This window comes from Rhinoraja longicauda, chromosome 1 (genome assembly GCF_053455715.1).
Source record: "Rhinoraja longicauda isolate Sanriku21f chromosome 1, sRhiLon1.1, whole genome shotgun sequence".
In the NCBI taxonomy this organism is placed as follows: domain Eukaryota; kingdom Metazoa; phylum Chordata; class Chondrichthyes; order Rajiformes; family Arhynchobatidae; genus Rhinoraja; species Rhinoraja longicauda.
The window spans coordinates 31,502,911-31,526,166 of record NC_135953.1 but is presented as its reverse complement, the minus strand read 5'-3'; the positions used below and the strand labels follow the sequence as shown (position 1 = coordinate 31,526,166).

At 43.7% G+C, this 23,256-nt stretch overlaps 1 protein-coding gene across 2 annotated transcripts; it reads right to left on the bottom strand.

Moving 5' to 3' along the window:
• Positions 1-2,290: 2,290 nt before the first annotated feature.
• On the bottom strand, positions 2,291-16,324 carry tmem267 (transmembrane protein 267). Of its 2 annotated transcripts, XM_078409647.1 has the most exons (4): positions 16,041-16,324; positions 13,620-13,729; positions 9,215-9,600; positions 2,291-3,109 (listed from the first exon to the last, which is right to left on the bottom strand). In XM_078409647.1, the coding sequence occupies exons 3-4, from the start codon at positions 9,569-9,571 to the stop codon at positions 2,774-2,776; spliced, it is 693 nt and encodes a 230-aa protein (XP_078265773.1). In that variant the 5' UTR covers positions 9,572-9,600; positions 13,620-13,729; positions 16,041-16,324; the 3' UTR covers positions 2,291-2,773. The 2 variants fall into 2 exon arrangements, with proteins under 2 accessions (XP_078265773.1, XP_078265782.1); XM_078409656.1 differs by lacking the exon at positions 13,620-13,729 and having other exon boundaries at positions 2,292-3,109; positions 16,041-16,322.
• Between the last annotated feature and the right edge of the window lie 6,932 nt (positions 16,325-23,256).

Genomic DNA, 23,256 nt, shown 5'->3' with positions numbered 1-23,256 from the left:
TGGGGGATGGAGGTGTAGAATGACTGAACGTCCAAAGTAAAGATGAGGGAGTGGGGGCTCGGAAAGAGAAAGTCATTAAAGAGACGAAGGGCTTGAGGTATTTTGGACATAGGTTGGAGAGATTGGACCAATACAAGTAAACAGTTGTGCACGATGTTGGTGAGCCCACACTTGGAATAGTTTGATTGATTTAGTTAACATTACAATTGTACGTGACTCTACAGCTCCCTCTAGCAGTTTATTCCATATATGCACCATCCACATTGCACCTCAGGTCTCTTTTAAATGTATGCCCTCGACTTCTGGACTCCCTTACCCTGGGAAATAAAGCAAACAATTCACTTTTATACCTCCTAAAAGGCCACCCAGGAGCATCCTATGCTCCAGTTTCTCAGCCACTCCACCTACATGTGAGGAGAGCAAGCCAGAGACAGGATATCCTATAATATAGCTTTAAGGTGAGAGGGGGGGGAAATTAAGGGCGATGTGCAGGGCAAATTTTATACACGGAGTGGTAGGTGATTGGAACATGCTGCCAGGAGTGGTGACGGAATCACATGATAGTGGCATTTAAGAGATTTTAGACAGAAACATGAATGTACAAGGAATGGGGGGCACATGGATCATGCCCAGGCACGGTGGTGCAGTGGTAGAATTACTGCCTTACAGCGCGAACAGCGCCAGAGACCCATGTTCGATCGTGGCTACCGGTGCTTGTCTGTTCAGAGTTTACATTTTCTCTGTAACCTGTGTGGGTTTTCTCCCACACTCCAAAGACGTACAGGTTAGTAGGTTTGGACATTGACTTCTCTGACTTCAAGTAGCCCTTGCTTTCCCTCTCTCTCCTTCCCCTCCCCCTTCCCAGTTCTCCTACCAGTCTTCCTGTCTCGGACTACATTGTATCTCTGTACTGCCCACTCCCCTGACAGTCTGAAGATGGGTCTGGACCCGAAACGCTACCCATTTCCTTCTCTCCAGAGATGCTGCCTGGCCCACTGAGTTACTCCAGCATTTTGTGTTTACCTTCGATTTAAACCAGCATCTGCAGTTCTTTTCTACACAGGTTAGTAGGTTAATTGGCTTGGTATAAAAATGTAAAAAATGTCCCTTAGTGTAGGATAATGGTAAATGTGCGGGGATTACTGGTCAATGCGGACTTGGTGGGCTGAAGGGTCTGTTTCCGCACTGTATCTCCAAACTAAACTAAAAGGGTTAGTTTAATTTAGCAAATAAAGACAAACTGCTGGAGTAATTCAGTGGGTCAGGCAGCATTTCTGGAGAACATGGATAGGTGACATTTTGGGATGGGTCCCTTCAGACATTGTGGGTGAGGGGGTGGGGGAGGGGAAGCTGGATGAGAGGAGGGGCAAGACAAAGTATGGCAGGTAATTGGTGAACATGGGCAAGGGAGGGGTTTCGATCGGCAGATGGTTGTTCAAAAGCCAGAGATTAAATACTGAAGGCGTGAGACAAAAGGATTGAAGGGTTGTGAATTGTGCAGCCAGAGAAAGGAGTGGAGAGGGAAGGATTTTGTTTGAGGTTATCTCAAATTGGAGAATTCAATGCTTATACTGTTGGGTTATAAACTATCCAAGGTAATCTTTTTCTTTAAAAAAACAAAACTACAGTAAACCCTCGTTATAACGGACCTTGCGTGGTGTGTGGGGGAATGGTGTCCGTTATTGCCGTTTGCCCGCAATGGCCGTCATATCATCATATGTAGTTGAAAATAGCCGCAATATCATCATATGTAGTTGAAACAAAGAACTACAGATGATGGTTAATAAACAAAAGAACACAAAGCCCTGGATTAACTCACTGGATCAGGCAGCATCACTGGAGAACATGGTTAGGTGAGGTTGGGACCCTTCTTCAGACTGATTCAGTCTGCTGAGTTACTCCAGCACTTCGTGTTGTTTGACCTTGAAACTAGGCGCCAAAAAGGTGGAGGTTATGGAGGGAGGGAGGGAGGGGGTGGGGGGGGAAGGTCGTGGATTAAACCATGGATAAAGAAGGGGCAACTGGTGGAGGGGATGGCGCCCCATGGTGTACAAGCACGTCCTGTCGGTGGCAGCAGCCTGACGAAAGTGCTGTTCTCAGGGACTACAATGTGAGCTGCAACAACAGCGGTGCCAACCGGAAAGTGGGGTGGGTGAAGAAGGGCACCTTGCGAAGAGCTGGAGGTGGCTTCGGCAGATCCATCCACTACAACCGAAATCCATTAAAACGAGTGCTGACTGTATTCATTCTCTGTCAAGTACAATATTAAACATGAAACAAATAGAGAGCTGGGGTATAGCTGAAAACACTGTACTTTAATTTGAAATTTTTAGTAATTTCAGGTCATTGTAAACAAAGTTGCTCACTTTTACAAAAGTTCAATTGTTAAACATAAATTATAGTCACAACTTCTATTAAATATAGATAATCCAATGTCATCACAACATAACTAATTCTCAAACTATTATAAATAAAATTATTTTATAACTAAATCACAGTACATTTATATCTGATCAACAGAAAACTAGTGTGTGAAGATTTGATCACGTTCACAACAGTTAATGTAGAATGTAAATTTAAAAGGTTACAGTTACATTCTTAAAAGCATTAAGCAACTTCAATGATTGGAATGAGGCTATGTCAGAATGTATTACACAGTGCATCTTCCTCTGCTACACAGAAGTTTCACAAAGTATACTGCGAGTTGGTATTTCCAGATTAACACAGTTCGGTGCAAGGATTTTTACCTTTAAAAGGAAATCGTAACATGTTGTTATACATCAATTGCAATTCCATGGGACATGGACATTGTTTCTCTAGTGCCAGTCACATACATAAGAACAGAACAAAGGTGTGGAAATGAGGAAGTAATTGCGATGTAGGTCCAATACGGCACAGGAGCTGTATTTCCAAAGGGACAGAACCAAAGACCATGGCGGATACCATCACGAACGTGATGAGAAACCCAAGAAATGGCAATCATCCATGGGAGAAAACACCAAGAATCTTTAAGTCTAAATATCCACATGGCAAGTTTCACTGAAAACGCCACGACAGGTATCACTGTGAAACAATGTAGAGGTGGCCTGTGTGGGAGATGCAATGCAGCCTGAGAGAGAGAGAAAACTGCCATTAATGCAAAGTTCAAATCATTCCAATCAGAATTTTATATAAAATATATCAACAACTTTTAAGCAGTTTGCCAAGAACTTAATTGGAAACCATTCAAAAAATAATAATGACAAGCAACCCTGGCAAACTGAAAGAATCCATATTGTACACAAAGACTGAGCAATTACAACACAAGTAGATTAGGATACCAATGTGGTGAATGGATGTAATGTACCCAAGTTTGATGACAGTACAAAGTTAGTTGTCAGCAAGCTAGGATAGAGGACACAGAACTCTACAATTGGATATATACGTAAATGGAGTAGAAAAGAACCTGGATCATAATCCGAGGATGACCATTACATTCAATTTAGTGTAAAGGTTAGAAAATACATTTTTGTTATAAATGGTGAGAAAGTAATAAATGTTAATATTCAGAAGGATTTAGTGTCTATATACATAAAACAAATTTAACATGCAATTAGGAAGACAGCCAATATGCTAGGCTTCATTGTAAGGATAACTAGATTACAAAAACAATAATAATAATAATAATAATAATAATAAATTTTATTTGTCATATGTAGGTTGGCACAGGGTCAACATTACAATGAAATGTATTTGACAAGACAACGGGTCACCTCAGCAGTAATATTCCAAGTATAAAAAATAAATTAAATAATTTTAAAAAGTGACATTAGTAAGGTAAGAAGACAATATTAAAAATAGGTAAAAAGACAATATTAAAAATAATCAACATATATGATTTGAAATGTGTTTATGAGTTCAGAAGCCTGATGGTAGAAACTGTTCTTAAGTCTGGTGGTACGCGCAGCCATACTCCTGTATCTGCCTGACGGTAACAAGGAGAACAGCCTGTGTACTGGGTGGCTGTGGTCCTTGATGATGCTGCGTGCCTTCCACAGGCACCGCCGGTAGAAAATGTCCTGAATGGCCGGGAGACAGTTGCCAGTGATGTGCTATGCCGTAATTATAGAATAAGAGTGAGACTTCATCTATGTGCAGTTATGGAATCCATAACAAAGGAATGATAGCTTTGCATTAGAATACCAATAGATTGATCACATGGAATCTGGGAATGGCCAGGAGGGAGAGTTACTACAAGGAAAAACTGAGTAAGATGCGCCCAAACACTCTAGAATTTAAAAAACGGCGGTCATCACATTGACATATAAAATATACCGAAATAATAGATCATGGGAGGGTGTTTTCCCTGACCAGACAGTCAAACAGTACAGTGCAAACCCTCAAGATAAAAGGTGGCTGTTCAGATAAAGATGGGGGAATTTTACATACTAGAAATCTGGCCACTCCACTCACTCACTAATACAAATACACTACAGGTAGTTCTGATGTAACTCCATAATTATGTTCCCCAGTAAAGTTGAGTTATAGAAAACTGTGTTAAGATGAAAATTGTGTCAATGGGGGGAAAGAAGGTTTAAGGCTGGAGAGTTTCACACCTACATTAACATAGCCATTTTCCCTATAGGATTTTCAAAACTAAAATCTTTTCAATTGCAGTGTTTATTTTTGTTACTGCAAGCTTAAAAACTAAAGGTTGTGTGTTACATTGTTTAATAGAGTATCATCACACAAGTGGCAATAGAAGCGATTATGTGTCAATTTTAGTAACCACTCGTGGTTGAAACATTAGCTGAATTCTTAAGTGACAATGGTGACACAAAACTGTGGGGGAGGGGGGAGGTTTAGAGGGAAACAGTTTTTTTTGTTTTCAAAATAACAACCAATTCTCAAGCTCTCGATCAAATTTAGGTTATAACCAATTTGACCTGCATAATTCCCTAATTTATCACTTGCGTTAAAACCAATATGTGTTATGGGGACACATTACTGCAGAACTATTTGCACTGTTCTATCCAATTAAAATTATTCCATATTGTCTGGTCTGAATCAAGCCTTGCATTTAAAATGAAGGCCAGCTGCTGCACATTTGACTGAATTCTGTGGGAGTCAAACCCAAAACAGGCTTTGTGCATGATCATTTGTCTCAATAACCAGATATCTTCCTCCGGAAATTGCCATGGTTACGGAGGACCATAACCACGTTCTTCATCTACGGTTTTCAGGTACTGCAGCTCTTACAATGAGGATTATTCAGAACATGCTGATCTTAATCTATAAATAATTATGAGTTATTTTATTAATTATTTAATAGAAATGGTTAGCCTTGTAATGCACATGTACTAAATAAACATTTTACTTAGAAATGTACGTTCTTCACTGAATATGGGAAGCGGTAATAAATGCCGCTTCATAGAGAGAAATGTGCGGTGTTGCATTTTGGGCCGTCTAATATGGGCAGGACCTACCTAGTGAATGGTAGCGTTCTGGGGAATGTTGTAGAACAGAGGGATCTAGGAATGCAGGTGCATGGTTCCTTAAAGGTTGAGTCACAGGTAGATAGGGTGGTCAAAAAAGTATTTGGCACATTGTCCTTCATCAGTCAGAGCATTGAGTATAGAAGTTGGGAGGTCATGTTGCAGTTGTATAAGACGTTAGTGGGGCCGCATTTAGATTATTGTGTTCAGTTCTGGGCACCATATTATAGAAAAGATGTTGTCAAGCTGGAATGGGTACAGAGATGATTTACAAGGATGTTGTCAGGGCTAGAGGGTCTGAGCTATGGGCAGATGAGTATGCTGGGACTCTATTCCTTGGAGTGCAGGAGGATGAGGGGTGATCTTCTTGAGGTGTATAAAATCATGAGAGGAACAGATCAGGTAGATGCACAGAGTCTCTTGCCCAGACTAGGTCAATCGAGGACCAGAGGACATAGGTTTAAGGTGAAAGGGAAAAGATTTAATAGGAATCTGAGGGGTAACTTTTTCCACACAAAGGGTGATGGGTGTAGGGAACAAGCTGCCAGTTGAGGCAGGGACTATCCCAACATTTAAGAAACAGTTAGACAGGTACATGGATAGGACAGGTTTGGTGGATATAGACCAAACACGGGCAGGTGGGACTAGTGCAGCTGGAACATATTGGCCGGTGTGGGCAAGTCGGGCAGAAGTTTCCACACTGTATCACTCTATGACTATAGAATCTATGAACAAAGTAGGGCCAAAGAAACCATGCACCTGGACTCCTAGATCCCTCTGCTCTGCAACACTACCCAGAGGCCTACCATTTACTGTGTAGGTCCTGCCCTTGTTCGACGTCTCAAAATGAAACACCTCACACTTCTCTGTATTAAATTCCATCAACCATTCCTCCGCCCACCTGGCCAATCGATCCATATCCTGCTGCAATCGTTCACAACCATCTTCACTATTTGCAAAACCACTAACTTTTGTATCATCAGCAAACTTGCTAATCTCGCCCTGTATGTTCTCATCCAAATCATTGATGTAGATGACAAACAGAAACGGGCCCAGCACCAACCCTGAGGCACACCACTAGTCACAGGCATTCAGTCTGAGAAGCAACCTTCCACTATTATCCTCTGCTTCCTTCCATGGAGCCAATTTGCTATCCATTCAGCTATCTCTCCATGGATCCCATGCGATCTAACCTTCCAGAGCAACCTACCATGCGGAACCTTGTTGAATGCCTTACTGAAGTCCATGTGCACAACATCTACACCTCTGCCTTCATCAACCTTTTTGGTCACGTCTTCAAAAAAATCAATCAGATTTGAGAGACACGACCTCCCACGTACAAAACCATGCTGACTATCCCTAATCAGCCCTTGCCCATCCAAATGCCTGTATATCCTATCCCTCAGAATACTCTCCAGTAACTTACCAACTACAGATGTTAGGCTCACTGGCTTATAGTTCCCAGCATTTTCCCTGCAGTCCTTCTTGAAAAGAGGTACAACATTTGCCACCCTCCAGTCTTCCGGCACCTCTCCTGTATTTAAGGACGACTCGTAAATTTCAACCAGGGCTCCCACAATTTCCTCTCTAGTTTCCCGCAATGTCCTCGGTTATATCTGATCAGGCCCTGGAGATTTGTCTACCTTCAAACTCGACAGTACCTTCAGTACTTCTTTGACGGTAACCTGACTGCTCCCAAGACACTTCCAGTGACTGCTCCAATTTCCTCCGTCCTACCGTCTTTCTCCTTGGTAAATACAGAAGAGAAATACTCATTTAGCACCTTGCCCATCTCCTGTGCTCCACACAGAGGTGACTGCTTTGGTTCCTGAGAGGTTCCACTCCCTCTCTAGTTACCCTTTTTCCCCTTATGTATTTACAAAATCTTTTGGGATTGTCCTTAATGCTACCCGCCAGAGCTATCTCCTGGCCCCTTTTTGCCCTTCTGATTTCCTTTTTTAGTTTACTCCTTAGATCCCGAAACTCCTCCAGGGATGCACTTGATCACCGCTGCCTATACCTGTCCCATGCATCCTTCTTTCTTTTGACTAACGTCTCAATTCCCCTCGTCATCCAAGCTTCCTTACGTTTGCCTTCTTTGCCCTTCACTCTAATGGGGACGTACACATCCTGAGCTTTCTTCAGTATACTTTTAAAAACATCCCACTTGGTCGATGTTCCTTTCCCCTCTAATAACCTGCTCCAGTCAACTTGAGCGAGACCTTCTCTCATACCCTTAAAGTTGGCCTTATTCCAGTTGAGCATTTTAATACATGGACCCTCTCAGTCTCTATCCATAACTATCTTAAACCTAATCAAACTGTGGTCACTGGTCCCAAAAGGCTTCTCCACACACACTTCATTAACTTGCCCTTCCCAATTTCCCAATACTAGATCCAGCGTTGCCCTCTCACGTGTGGGGGCCTCCACATACTGCTTAAGAAAACTCTCCTGAACACGTCTGAGGAATTGCACCCCATCTGAACCCTTCACGCTATGATTTTCTCAGTCTATATTAACAAAGTTAAAATCCCCTCCGACAACAACCTTATTTGACCTGCAGCTGTCTGCAATTTCCCGGCACATTTATTCTTCTAATTCCCGTTGACTATTCGGGACTATTCAGTAACTTGTGAAAGAACTCAGAGTATAACAATATCATAAAGGGGAAGTGCAACGAGACCTTGGTGTCCTTGTACACCAGTCACTGAAAGTAAGCATGCAGGTACAGCAGGCAGTGAAGAAAGCTAATGGCATATTGGCCTTCATAACGAGAGGATTTGAGTACATGAGCAAAGAATCCTTCTGCAGTTGTATAAGGCCCTGGTGAGACCACATCTGGAGTATTGTGTGCAGTTTTGGGTCTCCTAATTTGAGGAAGGACATCCTTGCTATTGAGGCAGTGCAGCGTAGGTTCACTAGGTTAATCCCTGGGATGGAGGGACTGTCATATGAGGAAAGATTGGAAAGACTAGGCTTGTATTCACTGGAGTTTAGAAGGATGAGAGGGGATCTTATAGAGACGTATAAAATTATAAAAGGACTAGACAAGCTAGATGCAAGAAAAATGTTCCCAACCTGGGGACACAGTCTAAGAATAAAGGGGAGGCCATTTAAAACTGAAGTGAGAAGAAACTTTTTCACCCAAAGAGTTCTGAATTTGTGGAATTCTCTGCCACAGAGGCAGTGGAGGCCAATTCACTGGATGAATTTAAAAGAGAGTTAAATAGAATTCTAGGGGCTAGTGGAATCAAGGGATATGGGGAGAAGGCAGGCACAGGTTACTGATTGTAGATGATCAGCCATGATCACAATGAATCACGGTGCTGGCTCGAAGGGCCAAATGGCCCCCTCCTGCACCTATTTTCTATGTTTCTATGTTAGTATCATTCCCATCAGTCAGAGATGCAGCTGTTCAGCTTCTAAAAGATCAAATATACTACGTGTTTGGTTCCCCGTCCATTTCCTGGAGCTTCACCATCATTAGAATACCCTCCATTTACTACTTAGTTACCAAATTTGGATTTTAAACAGCAACCAAACAGTTTCTATAGAATATTATACTTTATTTACTTGTGACTTTTATTTATTAATGGCAGTGTGAACATATTTCCAACATTTTACAATTAGATCATGAGCATTATTTGCCCCCATGAACAATTTGATGCAAAGCATGCAGTAAAATCAGACCTTATGGACCAATATTTAGGTTGAATGATCTAATTTAGTTTTGTGCTTACCTGCAGAGACAGGGATCTAGCTGCTACAAAGTGGTCAGCATCAATGACAGAAGCCAGAAGCCCAGCTAAAATGACTTCATAAAAATCACTTTTCTTTCTCAATCCAATCACAATAGCCCAAGACCACAGTCCAATGGCACCATGTACTGCATTGTCTGAAAGAGCCTTAAGCCAGATGTTGCTCTGTATTAATGAAAGTTGTAAACACTGATCAGCGAGGAAGCAGAAAACTCCTAGTCCAATGCTCGAAATGATTGATGCTGTGCTGAACGTTTTCAGCAGTGCTTGTGCATTTTCTGTCTCTGTTGCCATAGCAATTGTGGATTGTTTTGACTTCAACATCGTAAAATGTATCATCCATGCTATTTTACATCCATGTTCTCATTCTAGATCAAGAAAGTAACAGGTCTTGTTAGTGTCAACCTGAAAGTTCAATTAAATCAAAACATTTTTACGTTCATGGCAGAATGAGATTTGAGAAAGTGAAAATTCTGCTGTACATTAATTGTATATCAGAGAAAGAAACTCTTTGTGAGCCAACTATCTATTAAGAGTGTATCTACACACACGGAACTGGTTTCTTCAGTAATTTCCAGATTATATGAAATATTAATCTTCAATTTGACTACACCAGATATTTGTCTAATTAACTTAATTCATTAACTATGTCCTTATGGAGGCTACCCAGAGTTATTTGAGCAGATGGCAAATCAATTTAATTCTTCTTTTTTGGATATCAGATTACGAATGCTGAAAATGGGAAATAACAATAGGAAACACCCAGCATCTGTTAAAAGAGAAATCAAGTTGAAGATCCTTCTTTATAACTGGGTTTCCAGTAATCTCTATTATTAAAAATGTGAATTAGGAAGTTTTTTTGATTTTCAAATACCCCATTTTGTCACTACATATCACTGTTATCTTTCAAATCTAGGTATTGCTATACATAAGTAAGCACTTAATAATACAATCTGAAGCAATCACATTTAAAAGCTGAAGCATTAAGTCACCACTCAAGTCCTCATTTCATAAAACTAATGATAGCCTAATCCATGCAATTCATTTACAACAAATTCGGTATAGATTTGTGTAGATACAAATTAGATTTATTTCAGAGTATATTTTGCTTAAATTATGCAGAAAGCATCACATATGTTATAGACAATGGACAATAGCTGCAGGAGTGGGCCATTCGGCCCTTCGAGCCAGCACCGCCATTCAATGTGATCATTGCTGATCATTCACAATCAGTACCCCGTTCCTGCATTCTCCCCATATTCCTTGAGTCCACTATCTTTAAGAGCTCTAGCTTTCTCTTGAAAGTATCCAGAGAATTGGCCTCCACTGCCTTCTGAGGCAGAGAATTCCATATAGATGCGTTATGCTTTATAGAAAGAGTTGAATCAATTAGGGTTTTCTTTTATATTATTTCTAGCCATTGGCTGAAGTCACCTACACTTTTTAAGATTGGTCTATCACCCCTTGATCACTGAATAGCCATCCTATGGGGATGGTAGGATGTGAAGGCAAGGACCCTAGTCTTTTGTTGTCTAGTAACTCCTGTCTTCTAAAAAATAACACATTCCACAAAATATTCCCAGGAGAAACTGACTGTCTTATGTTTTTCCATGCACTTCCTTAAAGCAGAGAAGGTAGCCATTTGGCCCATCCCCTCTATGCTGTCTCTCAGCACAACCTCATTTGCCCACTTATTTCCCTCTAACCTGTTCGCTCACTCATTCCCATTTGTACAGGCACTATACAGGCACTCTCCGACTTACGTAAGGGTTACGATCCGAAAACCCTTGCACAAGTCATTTTATGCAAGTCAGAATCTTTAAAACGAGGTGGAAACGAATAACTACAGATGCTAGTTAATACACAAAATGACACAAAGTGCTGGAGTAAATCCATAGATCAGGCAGCACTTCTGAAGAATGAGGATACGCGACATTTAGAGTCTGGACCCTTCCTCAGATAGTCTGAAGCACTGTTTCAAACGCCATTGTTTCAGACTGGGTCTGAAGTTACTCCAGCACTTTCATCTTGTTGTTTCACCTTGAAACTGTTGACATGGTTGTTCTTGCGGCTCACGTTATAGGCCCTGGCCAACAGCACTTTCTTCAGGCTGCCGCTACCGACAGGATGCGTTTGGCCACTCTGCTGCTCCCCCTCCACCGTCGCCTCCTCCTCCTTTTCTGCAGAGGTGGAAGTGTCGGCGAGGAGGCGGCGATGGAGTAGGGAGCGGCAGAGTGGACAAGCGATGGCCAACAGGAAGAAGCGGCAGGAGGTAAGAGAGCCCTACGGAGTACGAGCGCATCCTGTCGGTGGTGGCAGCCTGAAGAAAGTGCTGTTGGCCAGGGGCTACAACGTGAGCTGCAACAACAGCCGCATTAACCTGACGGTGCGGCAGCTGGTGAAGAAGGGCTTGTGGAAAATGATGGCGACTCAGCTGGGACTTCCTCTCCGCAGCCTCCCTTGCCTTCTCTGTGCCGGACCCATGGTGGCCAAAACTGGAAGAGCAGCGAGCCTGGGTGACGCTTTTATATCCACAAAGCAGAGGGAAGCCCTTGCCATCCACCCTTTGCAAAAAAATAAGATTATTCAGGAAACGGGATCACCTATTGTAAATTGTTCATGTAAGTGCGAGTTTACATAATTTGCCTATTGTATAGTTCCCTTATCTCAGTTAGATACCAGGCAATACAGTGAAGAAAAATGCTGGTTTAGTCAGTGATAATAAAATACTGATAAAGGAAAACAAACATTTTTGAGCAGGTCCAAATGATTTCTAACATTTAAAGTTATAAGTAGTGCCATGTGATAAAAGTAATATAAATGCTCCAACTACAAGATCTCCATATTACAACAATGGTTTGATTTATCAGGAATATCTTCCATGGTTCCCATGATTGCCAGTCGCTTGCACCCTGGGCCCCAGTTTAATTCTCTGTGGTGCAATCTGAGACCAACACAATGCTCCTGGTCATGGCCCAACGCTGAGCAGGGCCTCCGCAAGTGCAAGTAGCTGACTGCAATGACAGGATAGCTGGAGAGTGCAGCTCCACCCCCAGCTGCTCAGCTGTCAGAGCAGACATTTAAATTGAAAGGGGTTGAATGCACTTAACATTCAAAACCAGTCTCGATACGCTTGAAAGGAAAATAATTACTTAAAATGTAAAAGTTAAAAGACTATAAAAGTTAAACTAACTTAATTAAATAAAGATGTAAACTAGGAACTGCGGATGCTAATTTACACGAAAGGACACAAAGTGCTGAAGTAACTCAGCAGAATAGCCTCAGAATTAAAGGTCGTTTCTTAGGGAGATGAGGAGGAATTGTTTTAGTCAGAGGGTGGGGAATCTGTGGAATTCATTGCCACAGACGGCTGTGGAGCCCAAGTTAATGGATATCTTTAAGACAGAGATTGCTAGATTCTTGATTAGTACGGGTGTCAGGGGTTATAGGGAGAAGGCAGGAGAACGAGGTTGAGGGAAAGATAGATCAGCCATGATTGAGTGGCGGAGTAGACTTGATGGACCGAATGGCCTAATTCTGCTCCTCTCGCTTATGAACCTATTCCCACCCAAACCAGCCCCATCCCAGCTACTTTCCCCTTCACCTGCAGAAGATGTAACACCTGTTTCTAAACCTCCTCCCTCGCCTCCAGGGACTCAGCAGTCCTTCCTGGTGAGACAAAGTTTCACGTGCACCTCTTCTTACCTCATCTATTGCATCTGGTGTTCCCGATGTGGCCTCCTGTACATCGGCAAGACCGATCGTAAACTTGTCCACCATTTCACCGATTACTCGGTTACTAACCATTTTAACCCCCCCCCCTTTCCATTCCCATACTGACCTTTCTGTCCTGGGCCTCCTCCATTGCCAAAGTGAGGACACATGCAAACCAGAGTGATAGTACCACATATTCTGCTCGGGGTGCTTACATTCCATGAACATTGAATTCTCCAATTTCAGGAAACCTCCAACAACCTCCCCATCCCCTTTCTCCCATACACACCCCCTCTTACCCTGTTGCCCCACCTGGACTTGCACCTATTTCTCCCCACCCTCTCCCTCTGTCCTTTAATTAAATAAATAATTTAATGCATCTTTCTCCCAGCAGGCAATTTCTTTCCCTTATTGGGTCTGGAGAATCTGCTCCAGGCAAATCTGGTTGGGTTTCTCAAAATAAGAACAAAGAAATCTAAAGTTGTTGTGCCCAATAGGCTCAAAGGTTTTCCTGCATCCAATGTTCTGGTGACTGGAAGGCTGTGTTACAACCGCTATGGGAGATTAGCTCAGTTATGGCAAATCTACGAGCACATCTGCAGATCTCAGTGAAAACATGGTCTTACCTTAATGACTTATCTATTATGACACAGCAAAAGGACATTCAACTTACGGTATTTGTTCCATGCCAGCCTCCAGCACAACATTATCATCATCTCCACCTTCTTATGATCAATGGTAGACACAAAATGCCGGAGTAACTCAGCGGGACAGGCAGCATTTCTGGAGAGAAGCAATGGGTGAAGTTTCGGGTCAAGACCCTTCTTCAGACTGATGTCAGGGGAATGGGCGGTACAGAGATAAAATATAGTCGGAGGCAGTAAGACTAGTAGGAGAACTGGAAAGGGGAGGGGATGGAGAGAGAGGGAAAGCAAGAGCTACTTGAAGTTAGAGAAGTCATTGTTCATACTGCTGGGGTGTAAGCTACCCAAGCAAAATATGAGGTGCTGTTCCGCCAATTTGCGCTGGGCCTCACTCTGACAATAGGGGAGGCCTATGACAGAAAAGTCAGTGTGGGACTCGTCCATTCCAATCATGTGCCTAACCCATTTACCTGCGATTGGCGCATGTCCTGCCAAATCTTTCGTATCTATGTATCACTCAAACATAATTGTACCTGCCTCCACCACTTCCTCTGGCAGCTTGCTCTATGCACCCACCACTGTGTGGAAAAAGTTGTATCTCAGGTTCCCTTTAAATTTTTCCACTCTCATCTATGCCTTCTGGTTTTAAATTTTTATATCATGTGCATCTCAGTATATGTGACAATAATAAACCAATACCCGAGAATAAAGACTGACCATTCACCTTGTCTATTTCCCTGATGATTTTATACACCACAATGAGGTTCCAGTCTCAGTCTCCTATACTTCAGTGAAAATTCTCAGCCTACCCTTATAACTCATGCCATCCAGTCCTGGTAACATGCACGTGAATCTTTCTGCACCCTTAATGACATCCTTCCTACTATAGTTTACCCAGATTAAGGGACATTTTGCAGTGACCAATTAATCTACTAGCACACCTTTGGGAGGATATCCAGTGCACCCAGGGGAAGCCCACACAATCACAAATAGAATGTACAAATTCTGTACAGGATCAGAACCAGGTCGTTGGTGCAGGGTGACCACAGCACTAATTTCTGGACTAACATTCTGCCATATTTTTGTATGGACAAGATAAAGCATAATTGATATGAATATCATTAAATTGAGCTGCCTGATATATTAAATATTCATTAACAATATCTAGAATTTTAATAACTGCACCTCCGTTTCTACAGACACTTTTTTTAGGAAGGAAAGAACTGCAGATGTTGGTATAAATCGAAGGTAGACACAAAATGCTGGAGTAACTCAGCAGGACAGGTATGAGATAGCCCAGCTGTTGGCGGTTGTGCCGTAGAAAACAGAAACAGAAGCATCTCTGGAGAGAAGGAATGGGTGATGTTTCGGGTCAAGACCCTTCTTAAGGTTAAGGGTCACCCATTTCTTCTCCCCAGAGATGCTGCCTGTCCCACTGAGCTACTCCAGCATTTTGTGTCTACCCTAATTAATTTTTAGTTAGTTATTCCGCAGAAGGCAAGTATTTCAGTTGCTGCATATCAAGCCAATGACATATTCATCTATGCAAAGGAATTAACATATTTACTTAAATGGCAAAGAGATTTGAGAAACTAGTGGGAAGCGTTGAAATATAAAAACACTTCCCGATCAATATATTACAGATGAAGACAGAAGAAATTGCAGATGCTGGAATGGAAAGGGGGGGTGCCAGAGAAACTCAGTGGGTCAGGCAGCACCTGTGGAGGTGAATGGTCAGACGACATTTTGGGTTGGTACCCTCCTGTGTATTCCAACAGCAGCACAATTTTTACAAAATGTGTAATTTAATAATACTTCATCATCTATCTATAAATTGATTATAAACCCACATAAGCAAAATACACTTTGATGCATGGAATATGTATGGATATGGAATCTTATTTAGAAACAAAGAACTGCAAATGCTGGTTAATACACAAAGGGACACAATGTGCAGGAGTAACTCAGCAGGTCAGGCAGCATCAATGGAGAACATGGATAAGCATCGTTTCAGATCGAGACCCTCCTTCAGGCTAATTCTTCAGATTTCTTTGTCCCCTCCCCCCAAAATTAACGCAGCATTACGTTTGAAATACATTGGTAAATACAGAAAACTAAACGTATGCTTGAGAACCTGTCGCTGGAAATGTGTCAAAAGTGTGGAAAATGATCATTATAATTACATATAACGTCATATATTATACAATTATATATAAAATATTATATAATATGCATTATATATGATATGATCATTGTGATTATTATCATTATTATTCTAACAAAAATAATTCCGAACGACGCCTCTGATACAAAGGCTTCAGCCATCTCTTTGCTGGGTGGAGGCTGCGTATTGCAAGCAATCTTTCTCCTCAACCCCCCCCCCCCAAATCATGTTTTATACCACATCTCACAGACCCCCTCACTTCCCCAGGACAGGGGATGTCACTTGCCGTAATGGAGAGCCGTGGCGGTGGTGGACCTCGGTGACAAACAGGGCGTCGGGCTCGATGGTGAATTAAAGACAAAATGCTGCAGCATCTGACTCAGCGGGACAGGCGGCATCTCTGGAGAGAAGGAATGGGAGACATCGGAGCCGCCGCCGGGACCAGGTCATTTGAACAGTCGGCCCCACCCTAGCACCAGGCGTCTTCCCATCCCCAATGGATGAGCGTCGCCTCAACACGTCGTCACCACAAGAGGCGTAGAGCGGCGCAGATGGACGCCAGAGGCCCCTCCCCGCAGCCCGTCACCTTTCCCCGCCCGCCCGTCCGCGCCTCAGCGTCACACCGGGCCGTTAGACCCGCCCCTCAACGTCACACGGGGGCCGTTGGACCCACCCCTCAACGTCATACAAGGGCCGTTGGACCCGCCCCTCAGCGTCACACGTTAGACCCGCGCCTCCGAGTCACACGGCGGCCGTTAGACCCGCGCCTCAGCGTCACATGGGGGCTGCGCCACCCGCCCCTCAACGTCACACACGGGGGCCGTTAGACCCGCCCCTCAGCGTAACAGGGGGCCGTTAGACCCGCTCCTTAGCGTCACATTGGGGCTGCGCCACCCGCCCATCAACGTCACACACGGGGACCATTAGACCCGCGCCTCAGAGTCACACGGCGGCCGCTTCACCCGCTCCTTAGCGTCACACGCGTGTGGTCCGGCCGTCAGCGCTAGACCCGTACCATTGATCATTCAATGTCAATCACGCGTATGGTCCCGCACCACGGGCCTTTCCCCAGTCCCCATTGGCCAGCGAGCAGCTATATCTCCGCTCCATTGGTGATGTTCAATGTCAGTCACGCGTATGGCCCCACCCCCTCCAGCTACGTCACTACACCCGCCCCTCTGCCCGGTCCAACGTCCCCATTGGCCGGCGAGCCGCTACATCTCCGCTCCATTGGTGGATCTTAATGTCTGTCCTATGGGTCAGTCACAAAATGTAAAGACCGCATGGGATTGGTCATCCTTTGGTTCTTCGTCCTCCAAAATATTCCAAATGGAATTTAAACTGGAGGTGGCGGAGTATGGACTTAAACAAGAAGGGCTTCTTGGAGAAGAAGAGCTACCTTAAATTTATTTGCGCCTGGTTGAGTAACTATAGTAGGGTGAAGACTATTCTATGGGGCATGCTTTAATTGTGCGAGGGAAGAATGAATTGCTATACACATCTGTCTTGGTAGCTGGTAACTCAAATTGAATCGAAAGCCCTCGTCTACTCCTGATAGGGTTGGGTTTGGTGTAGATTTGGTTGAGCTGACCATTTAACATTTTGTAAAAACAGGTCAAACGGTGGGCTATACGTCTGTCTTGGAGCGGGTTCCACCCCAATGAATTTAGAAGTTTGGTTACACTCGCTTCTCTCACAAAGGCATTCGTAACAAATCGAGCTGCCTGTCTTTGGATCCGTTCGATGGAAGAAATGTTTCTATTTGTGTATGGATCCCATGCTGCAACTGCGTAGTCCCGCATAGTCCTGTAATCTGCGTAGTCCCATAATCTGCGTGACTGGCAAAAAAATAAAACGGGGAAGGTGGCTCAACCGTGGCTGACGAGGGAAATCACGGATAGTGTTAAATCCAAGGAAGAGGAATATAAATTGGCCAGAGGAAGCAGCAAACCAGAGGACTGGGAGAAATTTAGAACTCAACAGAGGCAGACAAAGGGGTCAATTCCTTGCATGTGTACATATTTGGCTGATAAATTTTATTCAATTCAATTAAGAGGGGGGAAAAGAGCATGAAAGAAAGCTTGTGGGGAATATAAAAGAAATAATTTTCTTTAGATATGTAAAAAGGACAAGATTAATAAAGACAAATATAGGCCCCTTACAGTCAGAGACAGGTGAATTTATAATGGAAAAACAAGGAAATGGCAGAACAGTTAAACGAGTACTTTGGTTCTGTCTTCACTCAGGAAGACACAATCTGCCAGAAATACTAGGGGATCGAGGATCTAGTGGGAGGGAGGAACTGAAGGGAATCCACATTAGTCATAAAATGGTGTTAGGTAAACTGTTGGGAATGAAGGCAGATAAATCCCCAGGCCCTGATAGTCTGCATCCCAGAGTACTCAAGGAGGCGGCCCTAGCAATTGTGGATGCATTGGTGATCATTTTCCAATGTTGTTTTGACTCTGGATCAGTTCCTGTGGACTGGAGGATAGCCATCTATGTAACCCCACTTTTTACGAAAGGAGGGAGAGACAAAACGGGAATTATACACCAGTTAGCCTTATATCGGTAGTGGGGAAGATGCTTGAGTCAATTATTAAAGATGTTATAGCGGCACATTTGGAAAGCAGTGACCCGATCGGTCAAAGTCTGCACAGATTTATCAAGGGGAAATCATGCTTGACTAATCTGGAATTTTTTGAGGATGTAACAAGTAGAATGGATAAGGGAGAGCCAGTGGATGTGGTGTACCTGGACTTTTATAAAACCTTTGACAAGGTCCCACACAAGAGATTAGTGTGCAAAATAAGAGCACATGGTATTGGGGGTAGGGTATTGTCATGGAGAGAACTGGTTGGCAGAGAGGAAGCAACGAGTAGGAATTAACGTGTCCTTTTCAGAATGGCAGGCAGTGACTAGTGGGATGCCTCAAGGCTTGTACTCCAGTTATTTACAATATATATTAACGATTTAGACGAGGGAATTAAATGTGACATCTCCAAGTTTGCGGATGACACAAAGCTGGATGGCAGTGTGAGCGGCGACGAAGATGCTACGAGGCTGCAGGGTGACTTGGATAGGTTGGGTGAGTGGGCAGATGCATGACAGATGCAGTATAATGTCGATAAATGTGAGGTTATCCATTTTGGTGGCAAGAGCAGGAAGGCAGATTATTATCTGAATGGTGTCAGTCACTGAAAGTAAGCATGCAGATACAGCGGGCAGTGAAGAAAGCTAATGGCATGTTGGCCTTCATAAAGAGAGGATTTGAGTTTAGGAGCAAGGAGGTCCTACTGCAGTTGTACAGGCCCCCGATGGGACCACAACTGGAGTGTTGTGTGTAATTTTGGTCTCCTAATTTGAGGAAGGACATTATTGCTATTGTGGGAGTGCAGCATAGGTCCCGGGATTATCAGTGGGACACAACCTGTTGCCTCGCACAATTATGTGCTGAAGGACTGTCAAATTAGTATTATTAAATCAGTGCTATTTCATCCAAAGCAGAAAAAACCAGTTCAGTGCAGGAAACAACTGCAGATGCTGGTTTAAACTGACGGTAGACACAAAATGCTGGAGAAACTCAGCAGGGCAGGCTGCATCTCTGCTTGCAAAGAACTATAGAACAGTTCAGCCCACCACATAGAAACAAAGAACTGCAAATAAACACGAAATGCTGGAGTAACTCAGCGGGTCAGGCAGCATCTGTGCAGAGAAGGAATGGGTAACGTTTTGGGTCAAGACCTTCTTCAGACTGCAGATGCTGGTTGACACGAAGTGCAGAAGTAACTGAGCAGGTCAGGCAGCATTGCTAAAGAACCATCTGAAGAAGGGAAACGTCACCTATTCATTTTCTTCAGAGATGCTGCCTGACAAGCCCACATTGGTAAGTTGACCACGATGCCAATCTCAAGTCAAGTCCAGTTAAGTTTATTTTATTGTTATTGTATTGTAATTAATGTATTAGCCAAGTATGTAAAAACACAAGGAATTTGATTTGCCATACAGTCATAATAAAAAAGCAACAAGACACACAACTACATAAAGGTTGACATAAACATCCACCACAGCGGTTCCCCCACATTCCACACTGAGATGGAAGGCAATAAAGTCTTATCTTCTTTCCTCCTTATTCTCTTGCAGACGGAGCAGTCAAACCATCTGCAGTCGGGGTGATCGAAGCTCCTGCAGCCGGCGATCGAAGCTCCCACATTGGGGCAATGGTAGCTGCTGCGAGGGAGCTATCGTACATCGTACCAGGTGCATTATTGTCACATGCACCAGTGTGGTAAGCTACAGCAAAATCACATGAACATGAAACAATACATAAATATATGGCACAGTGGCGCAGGTCGTAGAGCTGCTGCCTCACAGCGCCAGAGGATTGAGTTCAATCCTCACCTCGGTTCTGTCTGTGTGGAGTTTGCATATTTTCCCTGTGACCCTGTGGGTTTCTTCCCACATCCCAAAAACAGGTAGGTTAGTAAGTCATAGAGTGATACAGGGTGGAAACAGGCCCTTCGGCCCAATTCGCCCACACCGGCCAACAATGTCCCAGCCACACTAGTCCCACTTGCATGCGCTTAGTCCATACCCCTCCAAACCTGTCCTTTCCATGTACCTGTCTATCTGTTTCTTAAACGATGGAATAGTCCCAGCCTCAACTACCTCCTCTGACAGCTTGTTCCATACATCCACCATCCTTTGTATGAAAAAGTTACCCCTCGGATTCCTATTAAATCTTTTCCCCTTCACCTTGAAACGAAACTGTATGTCCTCTGGTCCTCGATTCCCATACTCTGGGCAAAAGACTCTGCATCTACCCGATCTATTCCGCTCATGATTTTGTGTACCTCTATAAGATCTCCCTGTACAATGACAATAAAGATATATTGTATTGTATTGTATTGTATCCTCTTGCACTCCATGGAATAGAGACCCAGCCTACTCAACCTCTCCCTATAGTTCACACCCTCTAGTCCTGGCAACATCCTCATAAATCTTTTCTGAACCCATTCAAGCTTGACAAAATATTTCCTATAACATGGTGCCCAGAACTGAACACAATATTCTAAATGCGGTCTCACCAACGTCTTATACGACTGCAACATGACCTCCCAACTTCTATACTCAATACTCTGACTGATGAAGGCCAAAGTGTCAAAAGCCTTTTTGACCACCTTATCTACCTGTGACTCAACCTTCAAGGAATCATGCACCTGCACTCCTAGATCCCTCTGCTCTACAACAGAGGCCTACCATTTACAGTGTAGGTCCTGCCCTTGTTCAATGTCCCAAAATGCAACACCTCACACTTCTCTGTATTAAATTCCACCAACCATTCCTCAGCCCACCTGGCCAATCGATCCATATCCTGCTGCAATTGTTCACAACCATCTTCACTATCTGCAAAACCACTAACTTTTGTATCATCAGCAAACTTGCTATCTTGCCCTGTACTCATCCAAATCATTGATGTAGACGACGAACAGTAACTGGCCCAGCACCGAACCCTGAGGCACACCACTAGTCATAGACATTCAGTCTGAGCAGCAACCTTCCACCATTACCCTTTGCTTCCTTCCATGGAGCCAATTTGCTATCCATTCATCTATCTCTCCTTGGATCCCATGCTATCTAACCTTTCAGAGCAGCCTACCATGCGGAACTTTGTCGAACGCCTTACTGAAGTCCATGTACACATCTACAGCTCTGCCTTCATCAACCTTTTTGGTCACGTCGTCAAAAAAATCAACAAAATTTGTGAGACACGACCTTCCGTGTACAAAACGATGCTGACTATCCCTAATCAACCCTTGCCCATCCAATTGCTTTTATATCCTATCCCTCAGAATACTCTCTAATAACTTACCAACTCCAGTTGTTAAGCTCACTGGCCTATAGTTCCCAGCATTTTCCCTGCAGCTATTCTTGAAAAGAGGTACAACATTTACCACCCTGCTGTCTTCCGGCATCTCTCCAGTAAGCAAGTCCATCCTGGTGCATCAGGTAGTCCACAATGTTCTGTTGCCGAGCACCCAACCATCAGCACATTAGCGCCGTCGACTCAGCTGGGATCCCAGCCAAAAGGCATCCATGCTGCTGCTGCCAAATGCTTCTCGAGTGACTTCCTGGGTCCTACTGCTTTCCGAGCACCTTAATCCTGACTCCTCTGGGTCATGCTGCCCTTCCCTCTATGCTAACCATGTCACTTCACCTACTCCCCACCTGTAAACCAACCCACACACCCTCCTCTCCTGAGCCCCACAGTACATCATCCCACTCCCACCAACATTCCAAAGCATGTTGACTAGTATTCTAGAGTTGCACCCATAACACCCCCCAACTATTTCTCCCCCCCTCCCCTGTGCCCCACCTATTTGTCCTGCCCCCCCCCCTCCTGGTTGTTAACATGGTTGTTAAAGTATCAAAGATTATGTCACATCCAAGAAGCCTTTAACACCAAAAGGTTTATTATCCAAAAAAATACATACTGATATAATTTAACAGTTTTTTTGTTTAAATGGTGTAGTTTAGGCAGCTGCAATACTTTCAATAGCATGGGTTATTGCTCTTCTTGCATCAAGGTTGTGGTTAAACTTTATTTCGGAGGTGTTATATTTTACAAGTTCAATGCCAGAAATTACAAGTCAACATTTGACACAGACCCCAGAACTATATCCCTTCTCAGTGCAACTCATTCTAATTAAGTTATACACATTTTTGTGCAATAGGCTGGCTTATAGCTGGAGTAATAGTAGCATTATGTTGGCACAAAGGAATGGGGATGCTGGATCGGTATAAAAAAAGAGAGCTGCTAGAGGAACTCAGTGGATCAGGCATCTTTGGCAGGATGAAGATGAAATGTCTCCACCCAATTTTTCTCCACAGACAGTGCCTGACTAGCTGAGTTCCTTCAGCTGCCCTTCTTTTTTCAAGGTTTCAAGGTCAGTTAATGGTCACATGTACAAATTAAGGTACAGTGAAATTTGAGTTACCATACAGCCATACTAAGTGAAAAGCAACCAGACACACAACCACATAAAAGTTAACATAAACATCCGTCACAGTGGATTCCACATTCCTCACTGTGATGGAAGGCAATAAAGTTCAATCCTTCTTTGTTCTCCCTCGGTCGGGGCTGTCAAAACATCCGCAGCCGGGGCAATCAAAGCCCCCGCAGCTGACAATCGAAGCCCCCGTCGGGGTGATCGAAACTTCCGTGGCGGTGCCGTTGAAACTCTCCGCGGCATGGAGCTCCCGAGTCAGCCTCTTATTACCAGAGACCGCGGGCTTCACGATGTTAAAGTCCACAGGCCCCGCGGTTGGAGCTTCGATCCCCGGCAAAGGGATTGCAAGCTCCCGCAGACTCTTGCGGCTTGGAGCGCTTGTCGGTCTCCAGGAAAGGCCGCCAACTCCACTTTTTTTGGCTGCAGTGGGGATGTAGATACAGTACGGAAAAAATAAAAATCGCATCTCCGTCGAGGTATGAGATTGAAAAA